The sequence below is a fragment of the Fusarium verticillioides genome, chromosome 1, assembly GCF_000149555.1.
Source record: "Fusarium verticillioides 7600 chromosome 1, whole genome shotgun sequence".
Taxonomy (NCBI): Eukaryota; Fungi; Ascomycota; class Sordariomycetes; order Hypocreales; family Nectriaceae; genus Fusarium; species Fusarium verticillioides.
The window spans coordinates 745,793-765,580 of record NC_031675.1 but is presented as its reverse complement, the minus strand read 5'-3'; the positions used below and the strand labels follow the sequence as shown (position 1 = coordinate 765,580).

Here is a 19,788-nt window from a genome sequence, read left to right as displayed (position 1 = left end):
ATATGTCCATAGTTCCAATTGCACGGCACCGGCCGAATTTCAGTAGAAAATGGTTGTTTCGGAACGCTCCTGAGTTGCACTGGTGAGTGCCTGTTTGGTGAGCTGAGTTCTTAGTAATCTGTTGTATCTATTCGATGAATGCCAGTGGAACAAAGATAATATTACGAGGCCAGTGGCACTGTTCATACGCAAGTTCAATAGAATGGTGATGCTGTTGCCTAAGTCTGCTTCTCACTGCCAGTGGAACTGCTCTGTGGTGGACGGTGAGATGTGAGATATGAGTATATATTGAAAGTTGTGTACTGCTGCCCCAAGAACTTCTATCTCTCATGCAACAACAACTTGAAGAAATTCTACCCAGCGCAAAATCTTCGAAAAACTGTCATCAACTTTGCACGCATCGACCTCCAAGCAGCAACATGTCGGTAGCACGCACCATGACCCAAGGCCGTCTACTTCGACTACCTCCCGAAATACTTCTCCTCATGACGGAAGATGATTCTCTCAAGTGGGAAGATCTTCGAAGACTTCGCCATGTCTGCGCCTTCTTCTTCCACAGTCTGGGCAAGCGAGTGCTCAAGGACAGGGACCTTTTCTTCTTTCGCAACGCATGCATGCACGCCGACGTGAATATATTGATTGAGTGTCTGAATAGAGACTCCACTCCAACTAGTGCTGATTGGGAATGCCCTCATCGTTCAGCAGGCGACTATGTGGTCGATGGATTCCGGGCTGGGAACTTCTCTGTTGAAGGATTCAAGCACACCTGGCAGTGGTTGTCCGACCATGGATACGAGCTTAGTTACTCGAAAGGTGTTACCGATGACACTCCCGAGCATTACCGCCCATTCTCTGCGGATCTACTGTACATGGTATGGGACGCCACTGATGCCGGACACCTTCAAGCAATTTGCGATGTCATCCACTTCATCGTCGCTAAGGGTATGATGTTTCCAAGGTCTCCAGACTACTCGTGTAACTTCAAGTGGGGGCCACGATATCGAGGTTTGATAGTTTTTATGCTGAGTCCGTATTGCCCAGCTTCCATCTTGAAGCTGTTCTTGAAGCAGCTCGATGGCCAAGGCTTGACCCTGAAGAGTCCCGTCAACAGTCAGATCTATGAAGACAAAACGACGGAGATCTACACGTTCTTTTGGGAGATGTATAGATACATTTTCGATTCACTTCCCCCTTGGTCGCCAATGATTGAGGGGAACAAGGCCAGGGTACTGCTCAGACTAGAGGATCCCAACGGAATAGCAGACAATTTCGGAGACAAAGTCAAGGCGCTGATCGAATACAACTCGGTCGATGAAGGCAAAGCGCGGGTCTGGAAGGACATTTGGTAAAGTCTTAAGAAAATAGCGCGCAAAAGAATCGAACAAGGCAGCCTGTATTTTGGCCACGACGGACTCTGGTTTTGGTACGAGCTCAACATGTCGATTGCTTATCTCGCTACCGACCGGACAGTCCTTGAGGCAGAGCTCGAGGCAGTCAGGATGGCCCTATTCACGTATTCGAAATCCAGTACGACGGTTGGTACCTGGCAGAAAAGCTGTGCTGGATAAGAATGAAGTTTACTGAACACAGAGGGCCAATTGACCCTTCGAAATTTGAGGACAGAAGTACACGTGAGTGGTGGAACATGCCCCTATCCGACTGGGACTTTTTTGTCCCAGAGTGGAAAGAGGACTGTAAGGGTTGGCTTGAGCATATAGCAGCTGAAGCTGACTTGTTGGAAGCGAGGGGCGTGTCGGTTCAGCGATGGTGAAGACTAGCAAACTGGGTAATAGATTGTGAGGTTGTGTTTGCTTTAGCAGTCTAGTCGTGGAGAGAACGAGATAGCGAGTATATCAGGAGATTGAGGAACTTATAATTCAACATTATGCCTCACGTTTGCGTCTATCAAAATTGCATTTGTATTTAAAGGTGATACTTTGTCCATCCGTGCTTGTAGCTCGCATATTTTGAAGATGAATAATGTCCATATCATAGTTTATGTCGAGCTGATTCCCTACTTGAACTTCTGCATAACTCGTCGTAACTATCATGGGTGTCTTACCGTTCGACCGTTGAGGGTGATACACTATCGACAGACTGGAAATACTCCACAACAGTAAGAGATGAGAATATTGGGATCACTCACCACTTATCAACAGGCTTCAGCTATGGATGGACAACGTCTATGGTTGGGAGCCGGGCACCTCGAAGGACGACATAGGCAGGATGAGCAGTGGAGTTCGGAGGGTCAAGCTATACTGATGGACAGTGTCCGTTGGAGTGAAGGGGAAATTGTTGCTAGATGATATGCCCTCAGGGGTTGCAAACTGCCTTTCCTAGTAATGCTACATCTCAAGGTACGTTAGAGATAAGCACCAAAAGATCGTTTAACAAGAATATGCTTACTAAAAGTCACCGAATTCCTCAAAATTACTGAAAAGTTGGTGTTTGCTCTAGTCGTCTATTCGTCTAACTTAACTCATTGCGCTTCCATCGTTAGAACACGTCCCGGTCATTTTTATTTTCTTTAGGGATCTTTTTTACCATACGGAACTAACCTAAAGATGCATTTCTTGTCATTTACTGTTAGTGAAGTAAGGTTCTTGAACATATAACAAGTCAAGCTTCCGAGATGCCCGTTCTCTTTGTCTCTTAGTCTGAACGGACGACTCCAGAAAGACGAGAACGAGACTGACTGAAAACGCCTCAATTTTCAAGTCTTCCTCACTTTCGGTGTCGAATAGCAAAGATAGGCCCAATATTGCGACTTCGGTCGTCGGGTCAGGGCTCGTGATAGACCATTTACCATTATCCTTATTACCTTGCCTCAAACCAAGCTCTAAAAGACACAATGAATCCATGTGAGGGCAGTGCACAGTATTCTTGATTCTCTTGGACATTGAATAACCGCATGCAATGTTCAGAAGTCAAAGATGTACGGAAACTGGCTGTTCAGGAACAAGACATTGGTATAAAATAAGGCCTTGGGGCATGAGTAACAACATATAGGACACTTGAGCAAACACCACCAAGCTATCCACAACAACGACGGAAAAATGTCTCTTACTCAAAGCAAGAAAAAGTCCCAGAAGGTAGGTCTACTTGATCTACCCAATGAGCTTCTCTTCTCCATTATTGATGATGAGGTAATGAGTTGGAGAGATCATTTCAACATCCACCACGGATCATCTCGACTCTTCCAATTGACTTTCAAGCAGTTTTACGACGGTAGGCGAGATATTTTTGAATTTGCTTGCTCTCATGGCAACCTTGATCTCATTATTGAGTGTCTCAAGCACAGAGACGTTCCCACCAGTCAACTCTGGGAGGGAACGGGGCCACGCAGAGTCTACATTACACCGCTTGATGTCCTTTCATCTGGGTTTCTGGATGGGAACTTCTCGGCTGATGACTACATCAAAGTGGCTGAGTGGTTGTTCGTCAACGGGTATCATACCCAACGAGTCGTACGGACCAGGGGAGAATTAAGAACTATTCCTGTTTTTCCTCCCTATGTGCTGACCATGTTCTCAACAGCGACAGATACGGATAGCCATCGTGGCATCTGCCGGGTAACTGAGTTCCTTATCAGCAAGGGTCTGGGATTTCCGTCTAAATCACTACCCAGGGTGTCTATCGAGAGGAGGGGCGTACATCCAGGCTACCCGGAATTTGCTGAGGGCTACGACAGCATCATGGAGATAATACTGCAGTCGGCTTTCCCCCCGTATCTGTTCGAGATCTTTCTCAACAGCATGCTCTCCGATCGGGGACTGACTCTCAAGTCTCGCCTCGCCCCTGGCGATCGAGTTAACATTGACTGGCACGAATGGACAGGATTCCGCGAACTGGTCTGCATCCTTTTCGATGACTTATTTGCTCCGTGGACATACAAGGGAGACAGCCCCATATACGTTTACGATACCTTTGAGGCTAAGATACGACTGCTGGTAAAGCATGACGGGATTAATGGCAATGAGCAGTCAGTGCTCGAAAACATCCTTGGATCTCTGCGTAGGATCGAAACAAAGCAGAGAGATAATGGCCGTCTCAACTTTGAACGTGACGGTACATGGTGCTGGCGCGAGCTCTGCGTCTCCATCTATCTGACCCCTTTCCTGGGCCGGAGGGTATGGAGTCGGCATTCTCGAGTAGACTCGCCGCGAGCAATTCGCCCCGTGGTCGAGAGACCCGTGCATGATTTTGTAATCCCTAGAACATGGTACCCCCCTGAGTCCCTGATCATCGCCAGGTCAGCTCATTTTCAAGATGTTCACGACAAGCTCGAGCCGTCCTGGCTCGAGGATAACACCGAACAAGACTGGGTCAACATGCCCTTAGATGCCTGGAGCTTTATCATTCTTGAACGGTTCCACCTTTTAGATACAAACGGGGGCCGATCTTACCGTGATAATGCTAGAATTGGTGGAATTTTTGGATAAAGATGGAACTGGAAGGGGGACGGACGATAGAGCTATCGTTCACATAGGTAGGTGTCATCTTGTTTAGATATAGACTCGTGGACAGAGACGTCAATCTGCATAGGATCATAACCAGAATTAAAAAAATCCCTTTGCTTCTCTGTCTTTAGACCTATAAAAACGTGCATTGAACTATTGCTACTGTGCAGGTCAGAACCTCATATTTCTAGCAAATTCATAGCATGGTCGAAGAACAAGCCATAACACGAGCAAGGCCGTTTGATGATAGTGCCAAAGGAGCATTGTCGCTTCAGTTGAGTAGAACGCAGGCAGTACCTAACAAATCTCGTTTTGATACAACACCATTGTTCAAGTCTGGATATTTGTGACGAGATGTCAACTATTTTGACGGGCCCTCGTCAGGTTGTGATGGATCATCCGTCTGAGCACCGGCACATCCATCGGCTTCTCCTTGAGCGGAATCCGACGACCAGTCTTGATGATGTGAGACGGTAGCCTTATCTCAGATAGATCATTCCAACTGCTTGCGCCCTCACCGAAAATCCTGTCCAAGAGAGCAGTGTTGATGAGAAGACGGAGAGTATCTTCGAAAGCCATTGAAATAGGTAATAATCTTGAACTGAGAGTCATCGAGAGTGATATTCTTTGCTTGTCTGGCCTCAGGAAGCAAGAAAATATCAGTTTAAGTAAAAGCATCCTAAGTTTATCCTAAATTTATGCTAGATTACCTGCCTAACAGATCTTGAGATTGGTGCGGATGTCGAACACATCGTCCTCGACGCTCTGAAAACAGTAGAATTGAGCTTCCTCCCATCGAAGACACATGTGCTCCGGTTTCAAACGATGTCCTGTAACCCCCCCTTCCCCCCCCCCGCGACCACACGTATCTATGATCAGCATCATGTAGAGTGTGAAATCAAGAACTGCGCGCATTGAGCCAAATGTGCCCAGATACTCAGGTTCGTACAACTTGGACATGATGAAAGAAACGTCCTTCGAGCTGGCCGAAAGCTTTGGCTTAGCTTCCGTCGTGAGGCCATTCCTGAACGGCCAAGTTGTTTGATATGAAGAGGCCCATCTGCTTCCGAATGTCACTGTTATAGGAACGGTTAGATTCCCGTTCCATTGACCACAGCAGGCAGCTGATGTGGCCAATGACAGTGTTGACCTTCAATGTATCTCCCAATCTTCCAACACGATAGTGTGCTAGGTACCGAGAGTACTCCTTGAGAAGAACATGATCCGGCTAATGGCTACCAGAGGCGAAAAATTCAGCCTGGGCGTTAACTTCAGGGTGCTCATCTTCCATGAACTCAATGAACCACTTCTTGGAGAGTTTCAGCATATAGAAAGTCGTATGGGCAAAGGGATTTTGAGCGAACTTGATGTCCTACTCCTTCTGTTTCTCGAGTTCTTCGGATGTCAGACTGTTTTGTGCAGCAGCTAAAGGTGCTCGCCGTTTCTCTCGATTGCTGACGCGGAAGATGGTGACCCAGAAGTTTCAGGGGTAACGCGAAGGGACTGATGCCAGCAAGAGTACATTGAAGGTGCAGTTGTTAGAAACTATCCACGATGAGGGAGTTGAAATGTATAGGAGACCAGTGCAGTGTTGGATTTGACGTTGAATCGAAACTGTAGCAAAAGAGGATTGCGGAAATGATCGAAAATGGTGAGACAGAAGTCGAAGTAGTATCCATGGTAATGAAGCGATCTGGAGGTTCTATGGTTAAAAACTGAGAAACCATTCAATACGAATGCAAAGACTTACCAGAAACCAAGGGAAAGTACCTCACTGATGTTCTAAATGCGATGCGACATAGCGGTAGAGGTATTGCATATAAATTTTGCATCAAAGAACGGGAGTTCGCAGTAGGTGAAGTAAGATGGAGATGGAGGAGAAAAGGAGGCGAGGTGGAGATGGAGAGAGGATGGAGTCTTTTCTGAAAGCGATCTGGCGGGCAGTGATTCACCGTCATTCACTAAACTCCTCATTGTCAGCTGCATTTACCAACATTTCAGTAGCATCATCATGAGCTTTAGGGTAATGGTTTTAAAGTATCCATCTCTGCCCTACACATTCACATCTCCAGAATATCACATCTCCATCCATTCTACTTCATTATCCCCAAAACAGCACACTTGCACAGCTGCTTTATGTGTTCCATTACTGATCACATCAAACAAGACATATCATTGGATTCACAGAGGAATCGTAAGGTATGCGAAGAATCCCCCAACATTCTAAGCGCTGTTCAGTGAAAGGAATGGCCATAGGGCACAATCTTAGCTGATCACGCTCTCTCACAGGACATCCACACCTCAAGCCCTGTCTCGCAGAGATAGAGGTCAGCAAGTGTCACTTGAGCTGACCCGAGTCTTTCGGGCGGCTTCCAACAGTACACTTGCGGTTCAGTGACTGTCGGAATTCAAATAACACTTGAGCCCATCACAGTCTGTCGCACGCCATCCGACACTACAAGCGCTACTACAATCAGGGATGACTCGCCGGAGAACAATGAGGAGCCCATCTCGCAGAAGTTTCTAGACAAATGGGCTGCGAAGTGGAAGGCAAAGGAAATCTTCGAAACCCCCCTGGTGTTTCGCGGAAGAAGTGGGAGAAGCATGTCATCCCGGGCCTTGGAGAAGGACCAAGCCCATCGACATGAAAAGTTCCTGGTCAGACAGGTATGCTATGCTATTGTAGCTCTTAGTCGGGTAAATCTCTAACGTACCAATAGGAGACCAAAGTCGAAAAGTACTGGAAGGTAAAACATATTTTTATGTATCGGTGACTTTCCACTAACGACCCATATGTAGCGTGTCGGTTTGCACAAAGTACATCCGGAATCCATCACGGGGGAAGCGCTGGACAAGGACGACGACACCCCGATGAGCGAGGAAGAAGAAGACCGTGGCGAAGACACAGATCACCACCTCAACACCGACAATCCTACCATCCACGTCCATGGTAGTAAGGCTGCTATTGAGTAGATGGCTCGAACCGATGTCAAGGAGGTTGCTTGTTCATGCCTGTATTTGCTAGTCAGGTCTCTTAATTATTTAGGTTCAAGATCCTATCAGATTGAGGACATACAGCATAGACCTTCTCACATGTCTAGTATCATCTGGAACAACTACGTGTCCCTATCTCAACGAAATGCCCATTCTTTGTTGTCTATCAAAAAGACGAACAATTCTTTATGCGAACATGATGAAAAGCTCTGACAGCCGACCGCTGTTCTCTTTATCAATCAATTTCCACAACTTACTTAGTCCCTTAGAAACAAGAAGCTCTTGTGTTAAAGGGGGTTGCTTGGTGATTTATTCCGCTTGGCAGACAATGGTCAGACTGAATTTACGATCCAGATTTAACACGCCCCCAGGCGCCTGGTATTGCATCGCAAGGCTCTGATCTCCATTCTGAAAGATATCCCGGGTGCTATTGCTTCTCTCCCTGTTTCCAACGACACATGCCACCCTAAGACTCAGTGGTGGCAGGACGAGACCTCCCGCACTCATCACATTCACGATCAAAAGAACAGGGTATTTCTTCCTCAATTCAACATTATTGTATAGTTGGTATATCGAACAGTAGCATTTACTGCCCTGGTTTCTCATTGTGTTCCCGTGAAGAATTGTTCGTCTCTGCTAGTATAAACTGACACTCACCTGCAGTATCGACTAGAGATTAAACCTTACTCACATATTCTCCTCATCACTTCGAGAAACCGAAACAACCCCTTCATCTTCAGAAACATCAACCTCCTTCTCAGAAACATCATCCATGTAGCATTTCGTTGTCACCACAATGTCCTCTCAAGACAACTCCCCTGCCTCCGCCTCGGGCTCTGGCTCCGAGCTTATCCCCCACAACACTCTTCTCGGTCTGCCAGAAGAGCTCCAGGCACTGATCGCCAAAGCTCTAAGCGACGATATCGACGTAAAAGTCGATGTGTTGTGTGAGCTCATGCTAGCATGCTCCAAAATGTGCCGGATCGTCCGTCCATATGTCCTCCGTGCCAAAAACTTTAGAGCCTTTCGACGGGCTGTTGAGTCGGCATATCTGCCGATGATGCGTCTCTGTGACGAACATCGCGCAGCCCCAGTCGAAATGAGCTGGCCTGTTAGACCTTCGTGGAGGGAGTATCGACCTATCGATGCTCTACTCCTCAACCTGGACGAGCAGCATACTAGTCCGCGAAGCGAACAGATGCAGCAGGTAATTCGGGCAAGCGTCTACGTGGCTCTTCAGTGGCTCCTCGAGAAGCGCGCTGACGGGGAAGCGAACTTGGTGAGTGAATCCCTCAACGGCTTTCGCTATCAGCGGTTGGATATGGGTCTTGGACACATGCCCACAAGGCTCCTGAAGCAACTCCAACTTGACATCGCTAGACCTGGGATTGACATGTATCTCTACATGATTGAGCTGATGAGTAGCTATGGTTTTCCAAACCCAACTCGGCCCAACGCCCTCGACGGCGTGCTAGCTACCGACACGTCCCCTTTCTACCATCCGGTGTGCAACTGGGCGGACACGGAGCCATATCCCTTTGTTGAAGGTGCAATTACAGAGACGTATTTCACCGAGCATCCATTGGACCTGGCTCTCAAGTCGCACATTCCGCCTCGTCTGTTGGAGTTGATGCTACAGGAGTATGCCAGTCGAGACGTCAGCCTACTAAGCTTATACAACGAGTGTCCAGAAGGGCTCAAGAAGACTTGCAAGGGAAAGAGGCCTCGTGTAGACGATGAATGGGTAGGTGTCAGTTCGATTGGTACCCTTATCGGAACGCTTCATGCTGATTTGCACAGCCCATCGGTGACCCGTTGGAGGGCATCGTATCCTGGAGAAGTCGCTGACATTTTCCGACAGAAGCTCGACATCATGATTGAGTACGAGATGATTGACGTGCTCGAGCAGGCCCTTCTCAAGAGTATTCTTGCAGCTCTAGACACCATCACAGCGCAAATCACTGCAGATGGGTGTATAGTGCCCATGCAGTTCATGCGCTCGTGGGTGGCGCTATGCAACGCAGTTCGACCCTACTGCGCGGATGAGTATGAGTTCATGCAGGATATAAGCCGCACAATTCATCGTAATGGACCTGGTCGCGTCCATGAATTCGCTATTGATACCGAATGGAACCCATGGTACATGTGGTTTGTGTGGTTCGATGCATGCAGACGTCGTGATCTGACAATCTGGAACATCAGCGGAGCTACATTCCACGAGAACAGACGGTATTTCTGGCAGAAGCACCACGGCTATGAGATTGAGTTTATCCTCGGGTACTTTGACCGTGATCAGGTCCAGCCTTGGTACGAGGTTGATGTGCTCGAGTGGTGTCAGCAAATGTCAGCAACTTTTACTGCCGACGGGGTCCCAAATGATCTAAAGGATGACTTCGAAACTTGGTGAATGTATTCATGGAAGGGGAACTGGATGAAGAGAGAATTCCCTACGAATGGTGGAGCCAGCTCACCAAAGCGTGATGAAAGTAGGTTATCTGGGGGAGAACACTAGATCTAGCTGGGCATGGGGGGTTTAGCATTCGTGATACTGGGGGATAAGTACGATCCGGGGTTTTTACTAGAGTTGGGATCTACTGTACAGCACCGTTTAGCAAACAGAACCAAAAGTACAGTACAAGTAACTTTCTGGTCTACAGCCCAAGGCTCTAGTTAGTCTAGTCTAGGGTCGGTGATCTTGGGTTCCATCCAAGGGAGACGAAGGAGGGGTCGGTTGGGTTTTGTTTGCCTCTGATCTTTCGGTTCTATCGCCTTGTCCTACAGGTAATCAAGGTTGCTTTTTTCTATACCGACCTTTTGGTTCTTTTTAGCTCTAGGCTCTAGACTCATTCTTCCCCCTTCTCTTCTTTCTTCTCTTCTCTTCTCTTCTCTTTCTTCTTTCATCATCTATCGATATCTGATATAACGTTTAACCCTGTCGAGAAACATCTCCACTCTTTACAAAACATCCGGGCCCCTTCAACCAACAACACACCCACTCACGCCCCCCATATCACTCACATAAACGTAACTGACTGTGTCAAATAATCCTATGGATCGCGATATATCATGACAGACCAACAGCCTCGAGACACCCCCACTGCTACTGCTACTGCCACTGCTACTGACTCTCCTCCTCCTGCTGCCGCTGCTGCCGCTGCAGCCCCAGCTGCTCCATCTTCCCCCGCTCCTCAGGCTGAGCTCATCCCCGCAGAGGACCCTGAGGTGCGTTGTACCCTCCCTCTCTTACATAAAACCTGTAGAGTAATAATCATTGAGAATTAACATCTCGTGTCTTTTTTTGCCGTGTTTGTAGGATATTTCCGACATTGATCGTTATGAAATTGATTCAGCTCTTGGGTCCGACGCGTGAGTTTGTTCCATATCTCCGTATGTCTTGTTCGACCCAACTCACATATTCTCGCTCAGTGCCAGTTTTATGTACCCGGACTCGGTGACGGCGAGCATTCTCGAGTACAGAACTATTCAAGGGAGAACATATCACAGCGATCGCTATGCTCATGAATATGTCATGCCGAACGATGAGCAGCAGCTTCAATCGGTTGACATCACTCATCACTACCTCACTATACTGCTAGATAACAACCTCTTCTTGGCGCCCATATCGCCTCATGTCCAGAGAGTTCTCGATGTCGGAACTGGTTCCGGAATTTGGGCAATGCAAGTTTCCCTCCCCATGCCTCACTTCACTTCATTTGACTGACCGTCTTCAGAGACTTTGCAGATGCGTATCCAAGCGCTCAAGTGATCGGCTCAGACCTCTCACCCACCCAGCCTGAATGGGTCCCTCCAAACGTGCACTTTGAGATCGCAGACGCAACTCTCACCTGGCCTTGGAAAGACAACTATTTCGACTTCACCCACATCCGCTACCTCTTTGGAGCAGTCCAAGACTGGCCTGCCCTCTTCCAAGAAGCATATCGATGCTGTGCACCCGGTGGCTGGGTCCAATCATGCGAGGCTGACATACATTTCTACTCCGATGACGGAACGACAGACAGCGAGCCTGCCCTCCAGAAGTGGGCGGATCTGTACGAGAAAGGCGGCGCGGCAACGGGGAGGACGTTTTTTCTTCAGCAGGAGGCGCTGCAGGAGAGGAGTATCACAGAAGCTGGCTTCACGGATGTCAGGATATTTGATTACAAGGTGCGACGGCGGACTTGTTTGAGGTGATACCCTGCTAACGATGTTTGGGCTGCAGCTACCCGTGGGAGGGTGGACCAGTAATCGGAAGCTTTTTGAACTGGGCGAGTACGTCAGGTTGACTTTGGAAAACGATCTCGAGGGTATGTATCCGCCATCGCATCTCCTCGGTCGCTCGCTGACTCGTCGTAGGATACACGCTGTATATTTGGCATAACGTGCTCAACTGGCCGAGGGACGAATACCCACAGTTTCTCGCGGCGTTGCGAAAAGCGATCTGTAGTCGGAAAGTTCATGGATACATGATGGTGCGGTACGTTTACGGGCGGAAGCCATGAGGCGACGATGTATCAGCGAATGAATGCGACGAGTGACCAGAACATTGGGCGGCCGGGCGGGCACATAGAGCGCGAAGGTCATGGGCACATGGAAACGGCGGAGCGCGTGGGTTCATTTTTCTTGGAGACCAAAGGCGTATTTCGGGCAGGGCTCTTTAGAGAATATTTAATCAGCATGACATTCAGAAATACTCATGCACTCGAGGCGAGACTTGCGTACATCAACGCGACGTTACGGCGCAGTTCGACAGCATTTCCCCTACCATCGCGTAGGATTTTTCAGTCACCACAGCAACACACGCAAACATCACAGCATAGCTTCTTCCTCACCCCCGGGGCAAGCCCCAGCAAGCAATGAAAAAGAGAAGGGAGAAAACACGCCTGTCAGACGTCCATCAACACCCACCCCGACTGCGCGCCCGAAGGCAAGACCGCAATCAGGGTCGAGATCATCAAATACAACCATCTCTATACAGCCACCCGCCACGAAGGCAAGCAAGACCGCCGTCCTTGCGGACAGATCGAGAGGACCAAAGGTATTCACTCTAGGGTGTCGAGGATATGCACTCATCAACCAGGGTGGGATCTGTGGCTCTTTTAGGGAACCAAGAGAAGGTCGAATACTATAGAAATGATTCTCTGAAGTATTGTCGACATGAAGAAGAAAAGAAGAAAAAAGCCCAAAAGGTTGGAGGGAAGGCGCGCTTTTATAGAGTGCCTGTGGGGCGCGGGATCACTCGCGCTTCACCGCCTAAAAGTTGATGGCAGAATTATTTTTTTGAGCCTCAGGGTTCTGAGCAATGTGGGGGTTGTGATTGGTTGGCAGGCTGTGAATTGGTGATCTACTGCACTGGGGTGTGCAGACGACTTTGAGCTACGCAGCGAATCACAGCGAGAAGAAAGTGGATGCTGTAGTGATTTTTTTCTGCGCGATGCGAGAGCTTCGATTTTTCGAAGTGGATCACTTTGGAGGTTTACGCCGAAATTGAGATCGAAGGCGGAAGCAGAATGCGACTGCATGAATCATTTAGGTTGCGCCGAGAGGGCAGGCCGTGCTTGACTCTGTGGTGCTCTCGAACTTGAGTTGGAACAGATTTCGGAGTTGAAATTGTGTAGTACTGTCTAGATCTACATTGTGTCTCAAGATATGCATGCATTGGATGGTGAAATGTAAAGTCCTTTCTCACGCAGGCGCATTCTTTGTCGCTGTGCGCTGAGTGCATCGTCTTGTTCATGACATGTGTACTGGCGAACACCTCTCTTCTGATACTACTCGATTTACTGAATTCTGAACCAAGTATCACTTTATCTTGGAACAACTACGGAAATGAAGTCATCTACTTGGAATAGGATCTTATAGTGACCGACATTGAGAATTGCAAAGCAAAGTGTTGCTGCGAGTTGACTTCTGGGTTGTTCTCTCTACCCTGCAGTGCCTGTGCTCAAGAGAAGCGCTCAGGTTGCCAAACAACAACACAATGCGAGGAAACGATTTCCAACGACAGCTCATGAGCTTCTCTGTGCATTTGTAAAACTTCTTATTCCACTTATGAGATCGCACAGCGGCTATCTCGAACATCGCCAACGTCACACTACAAACTCGCTTCGCGATCTCTATACAAAGCCTCTCTTTCGATCCACCCTCCAACTTCCTCCCCGACCAGCCCATCCAGACTACCCTCACCACTCTTGACGATTTCTCTCACCCGCGAGCTACTCACATCGCCATCGCCTTCCCTCCCCTCGACCATCTCCACCCTATCAACCCAAGCTTCATCACCGCCAACATCCCTCACCCTCTCCTTCGTCAACCACGCTCTCTGCTCATCGACTCCTCCCCACGTCTCATCCGGCCTCGTCGTAACTTTCACCTTGCACTTCTCGAAGAACGGCCCGAGCGCATTTTGGATACCCTCGTTGTAGTACTTTGGATTAAAAATGCGGACTATCGTATCAAACCCTGCGAGGAAGGTCTGTGTTGGCTGACCTCCGCCTTGTGTAGCATAAAACCCCGATTCAGATATGGCTTTTGCCTTATCATGAAAGAAAGGCATCGTCGTGACCGCAACATCAATCTCTACACCTTCGTCCAGCAACTCCCGTCCCATCGTTTCCATCATACTCAATCTGATAGGAAAACTCGCCGGCTTCGGCGCCTTATCAGCATTATTCACCGACAGCAGCAGCATCAACCTCTTCTCCCCTTCTAATCTCAACGCAGACCTCGCCATGCTTGCGTGCGCTAACGTCGGCGGATTGAAGCTTGAGTCAAGAATCACAAGATTCTGTAGTGGGCAGGTTGGTCGGCGCGGCGCGGGGACATTGGAAGTGTGGGGTAGAGTGCACAGGATGCGGAATGAGTCTTGCGATGATTGGAAGGATGTGAGGGCGCGAGAGAATGACGCGACGAGTGATCGAGCTTCTATTAGAGGCATTTTGGAGTTTGGTGAGTCTTTTGTGCTCATCGTGTGGTGATGTGAGGGAGGAGGTTGTAAGTTGTGAGATCAAGCATTGCAGCGACGTGGGGCAGCGATTGACTGGGGTGAACCTGAAATAGCTGAAAGGTAGATGACCTCCTTGTCCACTTGAGAGCCACGTCTAGCGAAAATATTTGCCTGTTGTTGGATTGATTGATACATTTGTAGGTTCTTTGAGAGCCATGACGAAGTCACCTTTGGAGGTATCGTCATTGAGGACTTCCTAGACAGTGTGGGCTTAGTGAATATTCTCTAGAGATAGGTGTATTTGGTGACCTGCAGCAGAACCAGATGTTTCCGCGTCGCAGATACTACATACCATGATGTATCAAACCTTTTCCAACATCACACCAAAGACCTGGCCGTCTATAGTCTTATCGTCATTGCGTTGGCCCAAGGTGGTACTATTGCCAGTATCGCCAGGGGCAAAGGAGCTATCTTAATCACCTTAGCTACAGTGCAAGCTCGGAAGCGGTGATTCGATTGTTGCGAACCAGTTCGAGGAGTCGCAACGAGATATGGACACAACCGTCGCCAGTATTTAGCTAATCCGAGTCGTGTACGTGGTCAAAGCCTTTCTTGGGTACAGCTTCTCTTGTTTGACGAGACAGCGAGGCCACTGGGGGATGGCAGGTCTGTAAAGGGCCACCTGGATCCTTGTCGGCGTGGGTCTGAATGTCCTCGGTATCAGTTGGTTGGCGGGTGTAGCCATAGGTAAATGGCGAAGTGAGGTCCTCTCAGCCACAAGACCCAGGATCCTCCCATGAGATGCTTCAGGAAATCGTTGAAAGGGGTCCCAAAGTTCACCCGGAGTTTGCGAATATCCGGACAGCTCTCATTGATCGCAATATTCTGTTGTGTACTCAGGCATATTGGGTGTGAGATGTACGATATGCAGATCCACGAAAATAGGAGAGGGTAAGTAAGGTGCCATGATTTCTGGGCTGCCTGAGCTTGTACTCAGGGTTTTACATCGCGGTGTTTTCCCTTCCAAGGCCAAGATATGATATACACAGGGGTGGGAGTCTGGGCTCAGTTACCCTCGGAACTCATGCACTTCAGCCGTTTGTTGAGTTCCAAGGAGTAAAGCTTTTGCAAGGTCGAGATCCCCCTCCCAGAAATGGGTGTCTGTCAGTCTATTGACGTTTCTTTGGCCCTGCATAGCCCAGGGCCAAAAGTGTACCTTCAATTTTATACAAGAATAGGTAGGACACTCCGAACTTCGATCTTATTGCCAAGCTACTCAACCTCTTTTTCCTAGACGACCTGGTTTTAGTTAATTTAGTGTTCTCAAGTATTATCTCCATACATACAACAAATCTTCCAGTCGCAATATTATTTTCGGTGATGGGGTAGACCGAAAACTTGTCCCCTTATAGGATTTGTTCTTGAGGCGAAAACGAAGGTGGTAGTACCTTTGTAGTCTTTGGCTTCTGTTATCATCCCCCTTCAATTTGTCAGGTACATCTTATGCTTACTTCTTCTTCTGTCTTGTCGCTGGAAAGTAGTTGAGGATCGAGTTTGTAGAGATCTTCCTTATGTTTTCTGGCCTCCATTTTTCTTTCCAGTCCCTTGGCTTGCAGAGCTCTGGCACAGACAGACTTTTCCGGTGACTTGTTAGGGTCATATTTTCTGGACAGTGCATGAGGACACTGACAGGTTCATATGCACAGGGATCAGGCTCTCGAGTAATTCTGAATGGTAGTAGCTGCAACATAGGTGATCGTCGCTGAAGAACTTGGGTTCCCCGGGATACAATAGATCCTAGGTAAAAACGGCATTCTTATCTATACTACTATATATATTGATCTCTCGCCTGAAGTGACTGGCGTTTAGGTTGATGAGGTTACTAAGGAAGTCTTTGGCTTTAGCTATTATCCTTCAGGCCTTTTTCTTCTTATAGAGGGTAGGTTCTAGCCATAGAAACAGGCCGAATAGGTCCACTGGCGTGCTCGAGGCTCTAATCGCAATAAGCGTATTAGCCGGGTCGTGGTGGAATTGGTGGAACGATGTTGTCCGTACACTCGTGCTCTATGTAGTTCGCGTTGATGTATAGTGTGTGTCTTTACTCTGAGTGAGTTGCATCATTTAGTGTGGTCTGTATATTATTCGATTTGGCCAGCAGGTTATCTGATATGGCGATGCTCTGATGCGAACCTATTCTTGATATCGGCCGCTTTTGTATTTCCCTGGTTGATGAAATCCTGTTCATAATGGTTTCTGAAGAGGTGCCAGATGGCGGAGGTGGAAAGGTACCATTGGGTTTCGGACCTAGATACCATCTAATGGTTACTTTAAGTACTTAATTTTGAAGTCGTATTTGTCAGGGTGTCTTCCCTGCTCCGGTTCTCGTACGGTTGGTAGTGTGAGGCTTAGCAACCTCAATTCATTCATCTTCTTCTCTACTGGGGTGGTGTTGTCAATCTCAAGAGTGGTTGCCTTGATAGAATGGTTGGGTTTCTGGTGGAATGTAAGGTGCTATGAGGGATGAAAGAGATGTGAGTAGTTTGGAAGATGGGTAGGGAAGAGATTGAGGGAGGTTGAGAGATGAAGTTGGAAGATGAAAGATGGAGGGAAGATCGAGGTCGCCCCATCGCTCTCATAATCGCTTCCGTCCTCAATTCTGTCGTCACTGTCCTCTCCATCTTCGTTGTAACTCTCAGGGCATCTTCTTGCTAACACGTTGCTGCTACTCGGTGTTTAGGGCCGACTTCCTTGGCGACCAGTCTGGCTGCAAATAACGGAGGTTGGCAAGTGTCTTGTTCACTATATATATAGAAATGGGGCTACAGATTCATATTACTATTATCAGGAAGCGACAAATTGGTTCGTAGGCGCAGATAATGTGTTACTATTGGGTATGACAGTTGGCATCGATCAGGCAGCCCTAGCCTCCAAAATTTGCTCGTATAGAGCCTCTCCGAGGGTATGCTTCAGGGGCTGTAGCCATTTTCCATTGCAGCTTGATATCATCAGGCTTGCATCTGTTCTTTCATGTACCCTCCGGTCCAAAATATATAATCTCTTGGAAAATAATTCGCCTGTTTCGATGAACTGAGGAGTCCTCTCAAAACGTTGTCTTGAGTAGACAAGGCTGAGAACTTCTGGCAATGTCTAACAGATTGGTATATGGTGTGACGAAGTTCCCCAAAAGATACACCTCGTTCTGACACATGGCTGTGGCCCTTTCTGGTGGTGAGGAGTAGAGTACCTCTGTATGCGAATTGCCTACCGCCAGCAGATGAAAGCTGACAAATATTTAACGCAACAACTTCGAGGTGAACCGCGTGGAGTTCAACGGACATGACGGTAGTGTTGGGAATTGGACTTTGTAAGAAAGGTCGTAGTTTTGAGTATGTATGAAGGATGGATGTGAAAGATGAAAGGTGATCTTGTCGTCTATGATCCAGAGGAAGGGGCTAGCAGTAACTGCGGTGGATCTCCGAACTATCAAAGATGTACTGAAATATATATATACATATTATGGTCACCCATAGCTGGTCGTGGGAATGGGAAAGCTGACAGCACTGCAAACTCAACTCTCTCAATGCCATCATCTACAAGCCAACCATGTGCATGCAAGGGCTTTTTTGCATTTGCGGATATAGTGACATATGTTTCTGAAGCTACTGAAGCTGTCGTTTCCAAAGATCAGAGGCTTCGGGATCAGTCCGTATGGCTTCGGCGAACGCTTTGTTGGGGGTTGGCACCATGATCAATAAGCTAGTTGGGTGGCTCGACCTGGCGACAGGAGATTGTACGGGAGAGGGCGCCATCCCATCGTCACGATGAATCACTCCACAACTGTAGGTGCGGACTGAGCTCAGCGGTGACGAATGGTAGTATATATCATCCTCGAATCCAAGCAGCCTTTTATGTCTTTGAGTAATCGGCCCTTGTTTTGTTTTACAAGTCTAAGAAACGGGAGAGGGGTGCAATAGGCACCACGGGGCAGAACGCCGAATACCTTGCTCTTGGTTGTCAAGATCGTTTTAGCCGTTACAACTTGTTCAGAAAGCTCTTTGGAATTCTCTAACCGGTCGGCTTGAGTCAGAACAGCATGATGCACGCGCCATCGTTGAGGAGCGGCGAATTATAACGATTGATATTGAAAACCAGGGAGGCTAGAGGACGAAATAAAACTCGGGACCCTGAGCCTAACTGATAAAAAGATTTAGGTAACTTAGTATAAAGTTAGGATGAGTTTAGGATACCTTTTATAGAGTTTATTTTATTACCCTAAACTTAGGTCTGGTGTCTTCTTACTCCCAAAGGAGAGGTTAATATTGACCTTCAGAGATCTCAGGAAGAAGGCGTTCTTGTTAAATGGTCTATCACTGAAGAGCTCATTGCGGAAGGGTCTCTTGTTGCGGGCAGTCATTTACTCTCCGGATGTCTAATAATTCCATGGATGGTCTGTGAGTGGTCAGTAACAGAGTGTTGGAACCTTTCTAAGGATGATGATCGACTGCAAAGTGCCCCTAACATCGTTATTACACCTTAGCTGTCCTTCAGAATGCGATCCATCAACATAAAGAGAAGAAGCCTCGGATACTATTCTGAACAAATTCAAACTGAAGTAAGCGGCACAATTCGCTCTCCAGGTGGTTGACCATTCCGGCCAGAATGGAGAACTCCCCGTAAAACTTTCTGTTAGGGCAATGATAGACGTCGTGAGGCCAGGTGCTGGTTCAGACTCGACAGCTATCTGAACAGTAAGTCAAGGCTGCTGGCTCGATCCATGATCGGAGTGTCGCTCGATGCTAGGAAAAATATGGATGCGCTGTCGGTGGTTGGATTATTTCGATCGCAAAGGCGGTTGAAGAACTTGATGAACCTCGACGCTGAGCCATGAACATCGCGAGCCTCGTCAATGGCAACAAGGCAAAACGGAACAGCGAAGGCGACATAAAGTTCCTTATCTTTGGTCCTCTCGCAAAGGATACAAACTGTTCCCGATGAAGTGGAATGTGGGTTGTAGATGCTTTTGACAAGTTTCTCACGTCCGATAAGAAGGACATGATCTGGTGTGTGAGCAATGTGAAACTCGTTTTATTGTTAATTGACAGTGGATCGAAGTATTTTGTCTTTGCCCATTCCGGTGGCCTTTATTATATAGAGCTGAACCAATATGGCTCCTCAAACTTCTCCAAACGATCTCTGGCCCATTCGCTTTCTGACCAGGCCAGGTCGCTGAAGCCACATGAGACTTCGTATTTGGTATTGCCAATAGCTTCATGCGGTGTCCACTCAACGCCGATGATACGTTCAGCCCTATGTCTCTAAAAATATCTCTCTAGTTCTCCGTCTTCCCTCTCAGAAATGAATCCAGAGGCAGTTTCAAGAGCATCTGAACCA

General features: G+C 47.9%; 7 protein-coding genes across 8 annotated transcripts; 5 read left to right on the top strand and 2 right to left on the bottom strand.

Moving 5' to 3' along the window:
• Positions 1–419: 419 nt before the first annotated feature.
• FVEG_09704 (hypothetical protein) lies at positions 420–1,349 on the top strand (the record flags this gene model as incomplete). The annotated part of the gene is made up of 1 exon (XM_018898758.1): positions 420–1,349. One exon carries the CDS (start codon positions 420–422, stop codon positions 1,347–1,349), a length of 930 nt encoding a protein of 309 aa, XP_018756692.1.
• Positions 1,350–3,056: 1,707 nt separating this feature from the next.
• Positions 3,057–4,442, top strand: FVEG_09705 (hypothetical protein; the record flags this gene model as incomplete). Its single annotated transcript, XM_018898759.1, has 1 exon — positions 3,057–4,442. The coding sequence occupies one exon, from the start codon at positions 3,057–3,059 to the stop codon at positions 4,440–4,442; it is 1,386 nt and encodes a 461-aa protein (XP_018756693.1).
• Positions 4,443–4,817: 375 nt separating this feature from the next.
• FVEG_16643 (hypothetical protein) lies at positions 4,818–5,039 on the bottom strand (the record flags this gene model as incomplete). Its single annotated transcript, XM_018905883.1, has 1 exon — positions 4,818–5,039. One exon carries the CDS (start codon positions 5,037–5,039, stop codon positions 4,818–4,820), a length of 222 nt encoding a protein of 73 aa, XP_018756694.1.
• A 2,025-nt stretch (positions 5,040–7,064) lies between these two features.
• FVEG_16644 (hypothetical protein) lies at positions 7,065–7,433 on the top strand (the record flags this gene model as incomplete). Its single annotated transcript, XM_018905884.1, has 3 exons — positions 7,065–7,127; positions 7,181–7,207; positions 7,260–7,433. 3 exons carry the CDS (start codon positions 7,065–7,067, stop codon positions 7,431–7,433), a joined length of 264 nt encoding a protein of 87 aa, XP_018756695.1.
• An 817-nt stretch (positions 7,434–8,250) lies between these two features.
• On the top strand, positions 8,251–9,861 carry FVEG_09706 (hypothetical protein; the record flags this gene model as incomplete). Its single annotated transcript, XM_018898760.1, has 1 exon — positions 8,251–9,861. One exon carries the CDS (start codon positions 8,251–8,253, stop codon positions 9,859–9,861), a length of 1,611 nt encoding a protein of 536 aa, XP_018756696.1.
• Positions 9,862–10,423: 562 nt separating this feature from the next.
• On the top strand, positions 10,424–12,277 carry FVEG_09707 (hypothetical protein). Of its 2 annotated transcripts, XM_018898761.1 has the most exons (6): positions 10,424–10,676; positions 10,768–10,820; positions 10,881–11,132; positions 11,186–11,618; positions 11,674–11,758; positions 11,808–12,277. In XM_018898761.1, exons 1-6 carry the CDS (start codon positions 10,521–10,523, stop codon positions 11,951–11,953), a joined length of 1,125 nt encoding a protein of 374 aa, XP_018756697.1. In that variant the 5' UTR covers positions 10,424–10,520; the 3' UTR covers positions 11,954–12,277. The 2 variants fall into 2 exon arrangements, with proteins under 2 accessions (XP_018756697.1, XP_018756698.1); XM_018898762.1 differs by having other exon boundaries at positions 10,424–10,820.
• Positions 12,278–13,447: 1,170 nt separating this feature from the next.
• FVEG_09708 (hypothetical protein) lies at positions 13,448–14,537 on the bottom strand. The gene has a single exon (XM_018898763.1). It carries the CDS (start codon positions 14,416–14,418, stop codon positions 13,546–13,548), a length of 873 nt encoding a protein of 290 aa, XP_018756699.1. The 5' UTR covers positions 14,419–14,537; the 3' UTR covers positions 13,448–13,545.
• Between the last annotated feature and the right edge of the window lie 5,251 nt (positions 14,538–19,788).